The following is a 16,724-nucleotide window of genomic DNA, read 5'->3' as shown; positions in this document are numbered from 1 at the left end:
CTCCGGAGCTTGTACTACGACAGGAAACCCGGCTATATAATGCGGGAAATGGAAAAAGATGGAAACCTAATGGAGAAACTTAACACTTGAGGAAGGAAGGACCAATTGACTCGACCGGCCTACACAATACGAGTTAAATCCTCCACTTTGCAAAATTGGAATATGGTGAAAAGTGGGGCAATATAAATCTTGATAGGTTGCTAGTTCATTGTCATCTAAGAAAAATTGGAGCACATACTCCTTTATCCACTCAATAAAACGCAGCCTACCAAACTCCGAGAAGGCAGATAACTTGGTCTTGATGCATTCCATCTTGAGGCTCACAACTCACAAAGAGAACACCTACAAAAAAGGGGAGGCAAAACAATGGGATGTTGAACCAGAGTCTACAAAGTTGGAAGCCCACTTTGATGCACTGGCAATTGATGATGGTGAACATAATGATGAGATACATAATGATGTTGAAGCTGATCCTGAGGCTACAGCTGAGACTACTGATGCTAGTGGTATTAATTGTGCTTCTAATCTACAAATTCCTAATGATGAGGAATTATTTGATGATTTTTTATCAGATGACTGATAGTGATTACTGATTACAGTGATTAGTGATTAGTGATTAGCAATGTTGGCATTAATGTTTTTGAATTCAAGCATTGATATAATGGTGTATTTTGACATTTTGTCATGCTATTTGAACTAAATCGTGAATATATATGGTGGTGTATGTTGCTAAATTGCTATAATATTAGCATAATGGTGTATAAATTCATTTTCTGCAGCATACGTTTACATATATATAATTTTTGTTTTAAAAAAAATAAATAAATAAAACTTGTATGAACGAACCGAACCCAGCCCAAAAAAAATTCTAGAGAATGTCGAACCCGCATACAAACCAGAATCCGAACCAGCAACTTAATTAATTAGTAAAGAACAAATTATAACTACGATATTTCCATAATGAAGAAGTATGATTATAGAGATATCTAACTAAGTAGACTCCCCAAACTACTAACTTTATTGGTCGTTTCATATACAACTGGTGATAATAGCTTCAGCTACAAGGTTATTGCACTCACACTTGGCATTTATAATCAATTCCATGAGTCTACAATGCACAACAAACATCATAAACAAGATAAACCGAAACAGTCCCTAGAAGGGAAATTTCATATTTGTTGCCGTTGATTACTAGTTTAGTTATTGAAGTTGGATTTAATAAGTTGAATTTGCGTTTGGCGCACAACTAATTCGCCCCTCCCCCCCTCAGTTGTGTTGGTGGACTTCATTTTCTAACAATCAAGCCTAACAATAAATCCACACTTTAGTAAATTCACTAATGTTACTATGAATCAAGGTATGCTTCAGTGATAGAGGGAGCAAATAGAAGATATGCTTTAGTTGACCTTTGAGATCTTGGTCATATTTACTTAGATGGAGTAGACCATGTCGAGATGGATTCTCTCGTGATCAGGAAACTATAGCAGTCAGATTCATGAGATGGAGTTCCATGTGTGTAGATTGAAAGGCCTACACCATAGATGGATACTTGGAATTCTATTAATTCAGAGTACATTATCACTGAATTATCATTGATGATCTATCAACCGATATTTTCTTCAAGCCTTCTACCAAAGTGAAGTTTGTACATTAACAAAGACGAGTTTGGAGATATCGATTGGAGCCCTTTTTGAGAGGAAGCTTCAAGATTAGTGATTACCTGAGATGTACTTTAATACGTCCTTCTCTGTAAGAGAGAAGCATGAGGTAAAAACCCTTATCCCACCCTTTGGGAGTATTCATGGTAGACCCACCCACCCTCTGATATGGTTCATGGTGAATGTCATCATTGTCATGTGAGTTATTACATGATCTTGTGAAAACTTCTTGAAAGTTGACGATCTTTCAATAAAGTTTACTTGTGGTTAATATTGTAAGCTCTATGGAGATCATGATAGTGCATATCTCTTATGTAACTAAGTAGTGTTCATACTACTATAAGTTATATTACTGAGATATGGCATGGTAAATACTATAAGACATAGTATCAATGGACACACCATGAACAGTTATCTTCTCTGGTAGACATCATGAGACGTGATGCCAGTGCACATACCACGAAAAGATGAGTATGGTGAATATCATATGGTTGATATTCTTGGGCATACCACTCCTGATGTTACCTCCTAGCATTAGTACATTGTGTTGTTTATTTGGATAGAAATCATCCTCCCTAGCTAAGAGGGAGTGTTAATGATTGTAGCTTTGCTAGGATGATCCCAATCGACAAAATCAAATGTTTGAATGACCTATCAACCTAAAACATTTGTTATCTACCCTACTCTATTATTATTATCATGAAGCGTTATTATTATTGATAATAAGTAGATATATAACTATATATATATATATATATATATATATATATATATATATATATATATATATATATATATATATATATATATATATATATATATATATATATATATATATCATAACCATGATAATACATTGAGCAAATATCATTTGTGATAACTTATATGAGTTAAGATATCAACAAGAGACATGTCTCTATAGGAGACATGACTCTTCATATCATATACATATTCATTTAAAGAGTAACTTGAAACACACAAAAATTAAATAAGTGCTTGTACAAGTTACAGCAGAGATATATCATATCATCTTAAGTGGAAAGCATAACATTATGCATCTAGGAGACAAAAAATAAAATTAATATTTCCTAAACATGAATCTGATCAAACTTTAACACCCTGCATGTTAATCGAGTTGTCCATCTGTTCTGGTGTTATTCTCAACAATGCAGATTTTGTAGTGGAGTCTTGGGTTCCACATGCTCTTCCCTTCAAAACTAGGCAGAAATTTAGCATTGTTGAAGATTTTGACTCCTATGAAGACAATGGATTCTGCTGCTCCCCAAGAATTCCTTCTTACTTGTTTATCATTGCCCACTTCTATCTTTAAACTTTTGTTAAATCCACATTTAAATGTCATTGTTTTACATTGGATTTTAATTCTGAATTGCCTTAAGTTGATTGGAACACTTGGTAATCAGATTGGAGAAGATGGACTTCTTAGGTATCCTAGGATTATTAAATGTGAGAGCGCGACGGATTCTGTTGTCCCTCTAGGATTCTTCACTTTCTTTTCATCAGCCAACTTGTCTTGCAAAGTCCCCTATTTCATCCTTGATTGTTTTTCTCTTGTCTAGGATTGAGCTTGCTTTGCATTTGATCGATCTAAGGCTTGAATTATTCGTGTTTTAAAGGGGCGGTAATTCAGTGCTTCCTAGGATTGGCAGCCAATTCCACTCCCTCTTGAGGATTCCAACTTACTTCACCTGTGCCATTTTGGTTTCAATTTGCTTGCTTTGGACTTCAAACTTGCTCATCTCATGCCTAGTTGAGGGGAGGTTCTGTTTGCTTAACTTCGTGTTCTCAAGTACTAACTTCCATTCCTTATGTTTGAGGGTGGAAATCCTGCCTTCCAAAGGATTGGGAATCCTAGGTAGGTGTTGGATTCTGCTCCTACCTATGGATTTTACTTTGTTTCGCACTTTCATCTCAAAAAACCATCATTTTGCATTTTTATTTCATTTTCCCCATCAATTTGCACTTAAAACTGGCTTTTAAAAGGTGCAGAGTTTTGGGGGCTGCTAGGATCATGAATCCCTTGACATGGTCAGATTCTAACCTAGTGCCAGGATTTTTCATTTGCAAGTTAGCTCCCAAAATCTTCAAGTCAGTTTCTTCAGCTTAGAGGGCAAGAGGAATATGTAAAATATAACATTTAACTATCTTTTTAATACTTAAAGTTATATTTTATATGAAATATAACATTTACCTATCTTTTAATACTTTAAGTTATATTTTATATTGAATATAACATTTAACTATCTTTTTTATATTTGTTATATTTTATATAAATACTATCAGAATATTTGAGCTAGATTTCAGCTTCATTAGAGTTATAATAAAGATTCTAGATTTTGGGAGTTTCCAAAAAATTTCAGACATATCCAAATTTCAAGATTCGGCATGCCTTCAATTGTGTTACCTCCCACAACATTTCCCGACTTTCTAAGGTGAAAATGAAACTGGAACAAAGATTTTCAAAAGGTTTTAACTCATTTCATCACATATTTTTTGATTTCGACTCCATATCCTTGACTAGCTTAGCCCAGCTCTTGCTCATAACCCTTGATAGACTTGACTATTCAACAGGCCAAAGTTACCCAAGCTTATCTCTTCAACTTAGAGACTAGAAAATTGCTGCCAACTAAGACCAACTAAGACAACTACTACTGCTCAAGCAAAAAGAGGGGGTCCCGATTCCAATGGGACGATGGTGCGAAAACCTTACAACAGATCCAAAAAAGTCATTTGCAAAATCATAGATTTTGCACTGCAGGCCACAAATGTATATCATTATTTAAAAGCTGACTGAAACATTGAGTGGGTAGCGTATGAAGAAACATCTCTGTGCAAAAAAACACCCACTATAATCAATTCTTTAAGCAGCAAAATGAACAAGACTGAGCTTTTCTCACACTAGATATTCCACACCTATTGATAGAAACCTGTTAGATTGTGGTGACTAATCAGGAAAGTACTGTACATACTTCATAAATAGTGGGGTTCGGGGCATTGCCCCGAAAAAAAAATTTTTTGGAAGTAGCCGACATCGACATGGTAGCCGACATATTATGGCCGACATATGGCCGACATGTTATAACCCTAAAGCGGTTTAATACTTGTATAAAAAGGGCTTAGGGTTGGGTATTTTTGATATGTGGTGATACGAAATTGGTTCTTGCAGCGGTATTGAGCTGTAAGGGATTACGGATTGTAATCAGGTTGTAATCACTGGATTGTAATAAGATCAGACTTGCTGTTTGGTGGACGTAGCCCAGGGATTGGGTGAACCACGTTAAATCTTGGTGCCTTGTGTTCATTTCTGTGTGTTCTATTATTTTCTATTATTGGTTATATTTGCATGTAGTTTTTATTTCTGTCCGTGGTTTATCCTAACAAGTGGTATCAGAGCCTAGTTGTTTCTCAGTTATCCTCTGCAGGAAAGTCTCACGGTTAAGTGGGAGTCTCACGGTTGAGTGGGAGCAATGGCAGATGATGGTAAGCTGAGGGTTGATAGGTTTAATGGGCAGAACTTCCAGTTATGGAAGATGCAAATGGAAGACTATTTATATCAGAAGGATTTGTGGAAGCCGTTGGAAGGAAAAGCCAAGAATCAGGGAACTATGTCAGAGGCTGAATGGGATCTTTTGGACAGAAAGGCACTTGGAAGCATTCGGTTATGCTTGGCACCATCGGTGGCATTTAATATTACAAAAGCAAAGACGACAGAAGATTTGATGAAAACCCTAGCGACACTGTATGAAAAGCCCTCCGCTTCAAATAAGGTATTTCTCATGAAGCGTTTATTTAATATGAAAATGGCAGAAGGTGGATCTGTTGCAGATCATTTAAATGAGTTTAATACTATTACTAGTCAATTATCTTCTGTGGGTATCAATTTTGATGAAGAAATTAGGGCTCTCTTGATTTTGTGTTCTTTGCCTGAAAGCTGGAATGGCTTGGTAATGGCGGTGAGTAATTCTGTTCCTGGATCTAGTACCCTAAAATATGATGATGTGATCGGTGTTATTTTAAATGAGGAAACTCGTAGAAAATCCTCAGGTGGATCTACATCAGGAAGTGCTTTAAATGCACAAAGCACGGGCAGAACGACTGAAAGAGGAAGTAACTCTGGAAATCGTGGGAAATCAAGAGGAAAGTCAAAGGGGAGGAGGTCTCAATCGAGAGGACCAAATGATTGCTGGTACTGTGGGAAACCAGGGCACAAAAAGAAAGATTGCTGGACTCGAAAGAAAAATGAAGGAGATAAATCAGATGGAGACAAAGAGGCAAATGTGGTAAGTAACAAATCCGAAGAGGATGCTTTGCTTCTGTCTTTAGAGAGTGTTGATGATTCATGGGTTTTAGATTCTGGTGCTTCTTTTCATGCTACACCTCATAGAGGTTATTTCATTGATTATGTCCAAGGGGATTTTGGGCTTGTTTATTTGGGGGATAATGAACCCTGTCAGATTGTTGGAAAGGGAAAAATTAAGATTAAGTTGCAGAATGGGAATCATTGGCTACTACATGAGGTAAGACATGTTCCAAAACTAAATAGAAATTTAATTTCAGTAGGGCAACTCGGTGATGAGGGTTGTGTAGTTACTTTTAATGATAAAAATTGGAAGGTTTCAAAAGGTTCCCTTGTAGTAGCAAAAGGTGTGAAAGTAGGCACCTTATATCTTTGTACAGGTCATATTGTTCCTTCTACTTTGATTGTTTCAGAGAAAAATGAATATTCAGGAACAATTACTGCAGATGAGCAGGGAGAACAAATAGCTGCTGTGGATTCTGATACAGCGCTGTGGCACAATAGACTTGGGCACATGAGTGAGAAAGGTATGAAAGTACTTCATTCAAGGAAAGTTTTACCAGGTCTAAAATGTGTGAATATGGATTTCTGTGAAAGTTGTGTGTATGGAAAACAAAAGAGAGTGAGTTTTGTAAAGACAAGGAAGGAAAACAAAAAGGAGAAATTAGAACTTGTGCATACAGATGTATGGGGACCGGCTCAGGTATCTTCCCTTGGTGGCTCTCATTATTATGTTACATTTATTGATGACGCAACTAGAAAAGTATGGGTTTATTTCCTTAAACAGAAATCTGATGTATTTCAAGCTTTTAAGAAATGGAAATGCTTGGTTGAAAATGAGACTGGTAAGAAATTAAAATGTCTCAGATCTGATAATGGTGGTGAGTATTGCAGTCATGAATTTGAAGATTATTGCTCCACTAATGGTATTCGTAGACAAAAAACTGTTCCAAGGACTCCACAGGAAAATGGAGTGGCTGAACGCATGAACAGGACTATAATGGAGCGCGCAAGGAGCATGAGGTTGCATGCTAGGTTGCCCTTACACATGTGGGCGGAGGCTGTCAATACTGCAGTATATTTGATTAATAGAGGTCCCTCTACTCCTTTGGGCTGTGGTATTCCAGAGGAAGCATGGACTGGTAAGAAGGTGAGTTATTCTTTTCTCAAGACCTTCGGTTGTGAAGCTTTTGCTCATATAGACTCTGAAAATAGAACCAAGCTAGAAGCTAAATCAAAGAAATGTGTCTTTGTTGGATATGGCATTAATGAATTTGGTTATAGGCTTTGGGATTTTGAAAATCATAAAATTATAAGAAGCCGGGATGTCATATTCAATGAAAAAGTGTTGTACAAAGATCTGTTGCAGCAACATGAGAAGAAAGAAGATGATTATGTAGTGCTGGATGATACTCCAAAAGCTGATGTTCCAGCCATTCCTCATGATGTGCAACAACCGCAACAACAAATACCACATACACCAGTGAATGTTAGACGGTCAACAAGGCCAATTAGACCTCCACAAAGGTTTTCTCCCTCTTTGTATTCTATTTTACTTACTGATGCTGGTGAACCTGAAAGTTATGATGAAGCTGTGCAGGTGGATACTAAGATTCAGTGGGAGTCTGCAATGAAAGATGAAATGGACTCTTTGCTGAAAAATAAGACATGGGATTTGTGCAAGTTGCCTGCAGGTAAAAAGGTTTTACAAAATAAATGGGTTTACAGGTTGAAAGAAGAGGAAGGAGGTAAGCAAAGATTTAAGGCCAGGTTAGTTGTAAAAGGATTTGCACAGAAAAAAGGAATTGATTTTGATGAAATATTTTCTCCTGTTGTTAAAATGACTTCTATTCGTACTGTTTTAAGTCTTGTGGCTACTGAAGATTTGCATTTAGAGCAGATGGATGTTAAAACAGCCTTTCTTCATGGTGATTTGGATGAAGAAATATATATGGCTCAGCCACAGGGTTTTGAGGTCAAAGGTAAGGAGAACTTAGTGTGCAAATTGAAGAAAAGTTTATATGGCCTGAAGCAAGCACCTCGGCAATGGTATCTGAAATTTGACAGTTTTATGCATGAGCATGGATATAATAGGTGTCATTCAGATTACTGTGTTTATTTTAAGAGGTTGGATGATGATAGCTACATTATTTTATGTTTATATGTTGATGATAGGCTTATAGCTGGGTCTAACATGGATCATATTAAGGGGCTGAAACGCCAATTAGCACATGCATTTGCTATGAAGGATTTGGGGGCAGCAAAACAAATCCTTGGTATGAAGATTTGCAGAGATAGGAAGAACAAAACATTGACGCTATCTCAAGCTGATTATGTTGAGAAGGTGTTGCAACGTTTCTCTATGGAGAATGCTAAAGCTATCAGCACACCTTTACCTGGTCATTTGAAATTGACTAAGGAGATGTGTCCCAAGACACAGGAAGAGGAGGATAAGATGTCCAAGGTACCCTATGCTTCAGCTGTAGGAAGTTTGATGTATGCTATGGTATGCACTAGGCCAGATATTGCACATGCAGTGGGAGTCGTTAGCAGGTATATGAGTCATCCAGGTTTTGAGCATTGGAATGCTGTCAAGTGGATTATCAGATATTTGAGAGGAACATCCAATAAGTGTTTACACTTTGGGGGCTCTACTACTGATTTACAGGGCTATGTTGACTCAGATTTGGTTGGGGATATTGATACCAGGCGGAGTACTACAGGTTATGTCTTTACTGTTGGTGGGGCAGCCGTGAGCTGGGTTTCTAGGCTACAGAAGATTAATGCTCTCTCCACTACAGAGGCAGAGTATGTTGCTGCTACAGAGGCCGCCAAAGAGATGATATGGCTTCAGTTCTTCTTGGAAGAATTGGGACATCCTCAGAAGGATAATTTTTTGTTCACAGATAGTCAGAGTGCCATTCATCTTGCTAAGAATTCAGCTCTGCATTCTAAGACCAAACACATACAGTTGCGGTACCATTTCATTCGATCAGTTTTGGAGGATGGACAGTTAAAGCTGGAGAAGATACATACCAATGAAAATCCAGCAGATATGTTGACAAAGGTTGTCACAAGGGAGAAGCTGAACTCCTTTTCAGCTTCAGTTGGTCTTTTAGACTAAATGTGAATAAAAGAATAGCAGAGTCCAGGGTGGTTTGATCCAGTGGGAGCCCCATGCGGTAGTTGTATTGCTACAGGATCAGTCTCCAAGTGGGAGATTGTTGTTTAGTGTGGAGCCTGATCAGTCCCCAAGTGGGAGATTGTTAGATTGTGGTGACTGATCAGGAAAGTACTGTACATACTTCATAAATAGTGGGGTTCGGGGCATTGCCCCGAAAAAAAAATTTTTTGGAAGTAGCCGACATCGACATGGTAGCCGACATATTATGGCCGACATATGGCCGACATGTTATAACCCTAAAGCGGTTTAATACTTGTATAAAAAGGGCTTAGGGTTGGGTATTTTTGATATGTGGTGATACGAAATTGGTTCTTGCAGCGGTATTGAGCTGTAAGGGATTACGGATTGTAATCAGGTTGTAATCACTGGATTGTAATAAGATCAGACTTGCTGTTTGGTGGACGTAGCCCAGGGATTGGGTGAACCACGTTAAATCTTGGTGCCTTGTGTTCATTTCTGTGTGTTCTATTATTTTCTGTTATTGGTTATATTTGCATGTAGTTTTTATTTCTGTCCGTGGTTTATCCTAACAAAACCAGCTCTCTCTGCACCAGATAAATATATTCAAAAATAATAGGGAAATTTCTTAGTAACATGGAAATTAACCCAACCACAGAGTCAGAGTCTGATGTGTGAGATTACAATTACTTTATTTCATTTACATCTCAAATTAGTAGTCAAATTCAGTCTTTATGTTTATAAAAAGGTGGTACCGAAGCTAAATAGCAGCTAAACAATTTGAGGCAAAAAGTACCATATAATCATAGAAAATTGTAATCCAAGCCATGATGGTTATATAGCAAACATTAAAAAGATATCTCTTATTCAAAAGACACCTTGTGGACATTTTCAACCTTACAGACTTCCTTGTCACCAAAAATAAACAAGACTAATCTTAGATTTTGATATTTTTTATGCGCATAAATGAAATATAAACAATCTGACATGGGCCTAATTGGATCTTGTGAAACTCTTTGAACATAATATATTTCCTGCATACACAAATGAAAACTAAGTTTCTTTAATATAGGCCTTATTATGCAATGTGCTTCCATATAGAAAGCACGAAGTAAAATCCCTTTATCTCAAGACTACAAAGTTTTCTTAAGTATTTAACACATAGAACCAGCAAGCAGATATAAGTTTCAAGTTTATTAAAAATTTCTCCAACAGAAACTTAGAATCAAATTACTCAATGGTAAGTGTACCTGAACAGCCGATATACTAATAGCACCATCCACAGTTCCGGGCCGCAAGAACAAACCCTAATGCAGATGAAAAGGGTCCTCCTCAGATGTACAGCATATAAACTAAAGAAAAACAACTCTACATAAACAGACACATGTCTTAGCATACATCCATAAGAATCAACCATTTGCTTCCAGGATATTATTGCATTGAGGATTCTTTTCTTGTGAAATGAAAATCATGTTTCATGAAGGTTACCTGTACCTTCTAATAAGCCGTAATAAAGGATTAAAACTAGTTGCTATAGTATAAAAATAACAGTACTAAACTTAAAATACAAAGGCATGCTCTATTATTATCACATAAAACAGAGTATACTAAAATCAAAACAGGTAACTAAATGCTATTAATATACGTTTATTCTGATAATTTTAAACATCTATATAGACTCTTCTTGGCTCCAGATGCTTGCAAAACATAAGGACTTGTGTTTGTCTCCACTGAACTCTCCATTTAATTTATTCCCAATCCCAAAATTTTCTACTCAAGTTCAGCAAATGAGATTAATTACTACATAGAGAGCCTAAGCTGCAGATTCTGTAGCTTGTGTGATATTTCACAAAGTTCATAAACATTGTCAAATTTTCTCGTCAATCCTTAACAAAGTTAATCAATCTTGAAAGCTCCAAATACAGTGTAGTCCTAGCTCAAGAGTTAAAAAACAAATCAACCTCCTTCAATATTTTGATCTCTCAAATTCCCATAAAAGTTATTGCAAACCTGATGAGTTTGATTCTTATAACTGAAAATGTGATGTAGGTGAAAAACAGCTTGTGTTCCATATTTTGGCCTCAAAAATTGTGGTGAAGCGAACAAGCCACCTAGCAGTCAAACAGCTAAAATGTGGCAACTACAGTCAATTAGCAACAAAGAAAAGGCACAGTCATAAAGATTCACAAAAGCCTAACGACCTTAGTAATTATGTTTTTGTTTTTCTGGAAAGGATAGAAGCAAAAAGAGTGGAGCAAAATCTCTTTCCTGTAATTAATATGGCATGTACTAAAAGTCAGAATGATGATAGGTTTCTTCTCTTGCAACTTTTTCATTGGCTGGATACTTTTGCAACTACTTTTCTTTCATAGAGAATTCCTCGATTTCACCAATTTGTTTGATAGGGCATACATGCGATTATTGGAACCATTGCCCTCCATACAGCTTGCAAAGAGACTCCAAAATCAATCCCAACACCTGGCTCACCCACTAAACAATGAACTGAACATTACCTAGGGAACTGGTTCATTATTACAGTAGTAATATGGCACCTGCAGGCCTGGCTAACCCACCTCACTCAGTGTAAACAAAAAGGAAGATAAAAATAATCTAAAATCAGAGATGAGAAGACAGAAGTTTTGAGCAAAGAAGCATAGGTAAAGCCTATTAATGCCATCATAAAGCTAAGAATGGTTATATAGAAGAATAGAAGTATGAAACAGTAGAAACAGTCAAGACTAATGTCTCGTTTGGTACCTTACCTCGGTGTCATAGCAAACAAAAATATTCCTCTAGAAGAGTAGCCAATGACCCAAAAGATGATTTATAAAACAAGGAAAGAATGCAAGTAAGTCCTGTCCAAATCATTTTAAAAAGCCAAGCTTGATAGACCTGCAAAATGACAATACTTTGGATTTCAAAAGTTGGATGAATGATTAAGACAGGTAGATGTTTAAGGCCTCAAAAAAATTCCATTGCCAAAATATCAATATATAGTCATACCTTCCTGAAATGAGAAAACTTTCAAGGACACCGAGTTACTAACAAAGGCAACGTACAGATTAAGATAAGTTTATAACCACTGTTATAAGAACATAAATCTGTATTCCCAGCCCTCTGTAGAGTATTGATTCACAAAGTACGTTGGAATGTTTGTTGGAACTATTAAATAGGTACATATAAGTAATTACACCCAAACATTACTCACATACAACTGTAATTAATTTTCTTATTGATTATGTTGTGATAGTGGAATCCTTAAGGGATTCCTCCTCAGTTTTTTGACTATGCATTCTACATTGAATGTTAAGTTAAAGTTGTTAGTTAACTTTAAGACTCCAAGAAATCACCTGCAACAAAAACGCCTATAACATCTGAAAGAAAAAGCCATGAGTGCAAACTTAAGAGATAGATTGATCCAAAGAAGCATGACTGATATGTCTTTTGTATTAAAAGATTTGAAGGAATCCAAATGAATTGGATAGATTATAATGAATGCTTGTAAAAGCGTAAGATAGAACCCTAGATCTAAACCTAAGTGACAACTGACAACTAACTTATAGCATGGCAAGTGCCCAAGATAGATTGATCCAAAGAAGCATGATTGATATGCCTTTTGTATTAATAGATTTGAAGGAATACAAATGAATTGGATAGATTATAATGAATGCTTGTAAAAGCATAAGATAAAATCCTAGATCTTAACCTAAGTGACAACTAACTTATAGCATGACAAGTGCCCACATCCTATGAAATGAGACAACAAAACCCTTGATTAGCTCAATCTAATAATTAATAATAGAAAAGCATTCCTATGTTTACCTTAAGTCTAATAAAGTAATAAAGGACCCAAATCAAGATAATTAAGTGATTATCCTATTACTCCAACATATTGTGAATATTTATTTCCTCTTACTTATCGAAAAATGCAATCAAACACTCCTAGTACCAAAGCCTACATTTTTTAACCCGTACTTTCTTTGGTCCTTGCAATGAGATTTTGTGGCAGAAGCAATTTGACAAACAAGAGGAATTTGGTCAAAGCTATGGTATTTCTTTAATGAATGGATTTCGAAGCAGCAAATCATGATTCAGGGAATGAACGCTTTCTAGTTGTTAAGAATTGATCCAGAGAATAATAAATTAAAGTGAAAAATATCAGATAATAACATAAAACATATACCTGTCCAATGTCAGATAGTAATAGATCACCGTCAACTTCACGCTCCAATGCAACATCTATTGGTAAAGTACTGAACTCAGTAAAACCCAAAAACACAAAAATAACATCCTAAAAATTCCTATAAACATATGCTCTGGAACAAAGCATGGGCAAATTAATATCATAGAAATTCCTGGCATATAAGCTCTCTGACCAAGCATGGATGGGGAAATATCAAATCCAATCCAGTGATGTCCATTCTCTGATAGAGTTTCCCCGCTGAGTCCTGACCCACACCCTGCAAATAAAACACAAATATTAACCATGCATTTTCAAGATATCAACCAAAACACTACATCACTTAAAATTTTCAAGAAAATGTTAAAGGTTAACTTGCCAATATCAAGTAGAACTTTAGGTATTCCATCATCCGGTAGAGCAAGAAGTTCCAGAGCTCTCTCTGTTAACTTTGCCTTGAAAACACAAAAATAAAATATTTCAAGAAGTTCAGTGTATCTCGATTATGGTACTTATGGAAATCAACTTGAAAAAAATTGCAGTGTGTGATAATCAATACTATCAAGCGGTTATTACTTAAGTCTGATAAGTTCTCCATATGCTTAATATAGAATGTCGTACCATAAGATTCAAAATTGTGAATTATTTTCAAAAGAGTTAAGAGAAAGGATTAGAGATATTTAAATAGACTAAAAATCAAGCACTTCTTATTCTGAATTTGATTCTTGATATCTAGAAGAAAAATAGAAAATTTTCTTTTTAATATGAAAATACAGAAATAAATGATTAAGATTTACCCTATAGCACAGAATTTCAACAGGAAGAGCCTGGAGAATTTTCCCCAGAACTCGAGAAATGAATCGATATGCAATTATGGATATGCCCATATCCAACTCAAAATTTGTCTAAATGCAATCAAAGAATAGACATCACATACCTGAATTTCAATAATACGAGAGGATGTGGTATACTTGCGAGCCTCCGTCTCATTGTAGAAAATATCTGGCGGTGCCTGCTTCTCTGGCCTAGCAGACATGTTTATTCTTCTTCTCTGCATCAATTAATCAAGAGTGAGCTTACCTCTTTACTTGTTCTATATAATTTACTGTATTTTTCTTTCATTTTACTCGAAAATATGATATTCATAGTTCAATATGAAAGTCTGCCTAAGTTATGCAACATAGCAATTTTCTGTCAAATTAGGGATAATTGAGTTTAATGTTCATAGGTAATCTTGTAATGTAGTTCATGTTTTAAGTAAAAAACATTCTTAAGTGACGCGAAAGAGAAAACTCGTAACACTACCAAAAAATGACTGGAAAGGTATTCACTTTGCTTAACAAACTATTGTATTAGCTATAGTTCATTATATTCGACATGACAAACTATGCAAAATGACTTCTTTTAGGTTATAAATGATAACACTGTGTGCATGCTAAATGAGCCTAAAAATATTGTTTTTCATGGCTTCCAAGATGTTGCCGAACAGACGGAAAGACAGAGCGTACCCGGAAGTGACTCGCCGGGGGGTCAGATTCGGGGACTAAACACCTCTGGAATGGAACAAGTTACTTTGGTTTCGGGGTAAATTTGTTTATAGTCGTCAAGGAGTGGACACGAGCAACTCGAAGCTAAACGAGGTGTTTCTGCGGCGATTGCAGCGGTAGACGAAAATTACAGTGCGTTTCGTTTAACGGTTTTAACCACAAAACATGCGACAAAACCCTAGTATTCTTCATGTATTTTACCCGCAGTAGCATGCGCGATTTTCTACGATTTCTCTTAGTAGTGTCATGAATTTTGTATAATTCAACTCAGATTTAATCTACATAAAGTAGTGAGTGTAAATTTTCTATTTTTAGTACTACTGTTTCAATTAGTTTATTTCTAATTTGATATTAAAAAAAATTCTATGAAACTTAATTATTTTTATATATTTAATATTTCCCATACATTTATAAATTTAAGAAATTTATTTAGAACCCTAGAACAATTGAGGTTTTATGTAGGAGTGAATAAATTTATTTTAATTAGATGGTTGTGAATATATTTGTTTACTGTTTGTAGTTTTTTTATTTTCATTTATTTCTATTTTTAACTATTTTAATTTTAAAAAATGAATTAAATTATATTTTACATTTAAAAATATTATATTAATAACTATTACATATTCTAAACAAGAGACGCAATGCGTTATAGTCCCTGCCTAATGCATAATGGTTGTAGAAGTGTAGATGAGTGAAAATCTAAATTAACATTGTGAATGCATTAATTTTTGCCTAAAAATGCACTTGTGATCTGATAGGATTGCTCATATTTTGTTGTTAAATTCTCGTCCTAGAAATGCGCTTGTGATTTGATAGGATGGCTCATATTTTGTTGTTAAGTTCTCATGCTATATTATTATATCTTTGGGCATTTAAGCCCAAGAATAAGAGGCCAAAGTCCCCAATATAGCACTAAGTACTTAATATCATACTATGATCAATAATACTATGATCAATACATATGCTTTGGACAAATTTGCACCTTCTACATTGACAACTTAAATTATGTGAAATGAAGAAAGATATTCATACCAATATTTGAATTATAGAACCTGAAGAAGTGATTAAGCATTTGTAGTATCACATTATATGTTTAAGCATACCATGCATGCTACTAGAGAACCATAAATAGTTGGAATAACTCCCCCAACTATGTATTATTCTCATCTTGATTATCAAATGGAACTCACACTATTTTTAATCATTAGCACTAGACAAAAACTATGATAGAGATATAAATAGAGATAAATAGCAGTGTACAACAATAACAACATAAACATATATTCAGAGGGAAAAAATGATAGATAATATAGAGGAGGAAGAGGAAGAGATATAAAATAGTAAGATAGAGTGATAACAACATAAGTTGTGTGTGTGTGAGAGAGAGAATTAAATATAATTATTTTTCTTAATAAAACAAATAGTCAAAATAAAATCATGGTTATAATATAAAATTGAAATATATTATATTTTAATTAATGAAACTAAGAATTTATTTTTTATATTAAAACTCACATTTCTATAAGAAAAAATGAAATGTATTGAAATATAAAAATATTTTACAAGTGAAACTAATTGTTTAATTTTACACAATTAGAGAAGATTTACTATTTAATGTTTTGTATTTCCAAAATTTTCATTAAATTAAGTAATTTTTAATTATTAAATAATATCTTTATAATTTAATATGTACATTTGTAAATAATAAATAGATGTAATACACATAAATTTGATGTTGATGAATAAATATGATGTAATAAATAAGAAATAAAATATAACTAGTTAATTTTAATACATAGTTTATAAAAACATAATAATAATTTATATATCTTTTAGAATTGAATTTATTTTTTTCGTTATTTCTTTAGTTTTTTTTATATAA

General features: G+C 34.8%; 1 protein-coding gene across 1 annotated transcript in view; it reads right to left on the bottom strand.

Annotated features, from left to right (window-relative positions):
* The window catches only part of RID2 (S-adenosyl-L-methionine-dependent methyltransferases superfamily protein), a 112,268-nt gene extending 97,183 nt beyond the window's left edge, over window positions 1-15,085 (bottom strand). Inside the window, exons 1-6 of the mRNA XM_089823201.1 lie at window positions 14,804-15,085; window positions 14,233-14,346; window positions 13,675-13,750; window positions 13,492-13,575; window positions 13,299-13,354; window positions 10,366-10,422 (exon numbers count right to left, since the gene is read on the bottom strand). Coding sequence (XP_089679327.1) covers window positions 10,366-10,422; window positions 13,299-13,354; window positions 13,492-13,575; window positions 13,675-13,750; window positions 14,233-14,331 — 372 coding nt within the window. The 5' untranslated portion in view covers window positions 14,332-14,346; window positions 14,804-15,085. The remainder of the gene's footprint in view (window positions 1-10,365; window positions 10,423-13,298; window positions 13,355-13,491; window positions 13,576-13,674; window positions 13,751-14,232; window positions 14,347-14,803) is intronic.
* Window positions 15,086-16,724: the final 1,639 nt, after the last annotated feature.

Source organism: Cupressus sempervirens, chromosome 3 (genome assembly GCF_028749045.1).
Source record: "Cupressus sempervirens isolate cs-2001-9-10 chromosome 3, ASM2874904v1, whole genome shotgun sequence".
Taxonomy (NCBI): domain Eukaryota; kingdom Viridiplantae; phylum Streptophyta; class Pinopsida; order Cupressales; family Cupressaceae; genus Cupressus; species Cupressus sempervirens.
Note: the sequence above shows the minus strand (reverse complement) of the source record. Positions and strands in the feature narration are given on the sequence as shown.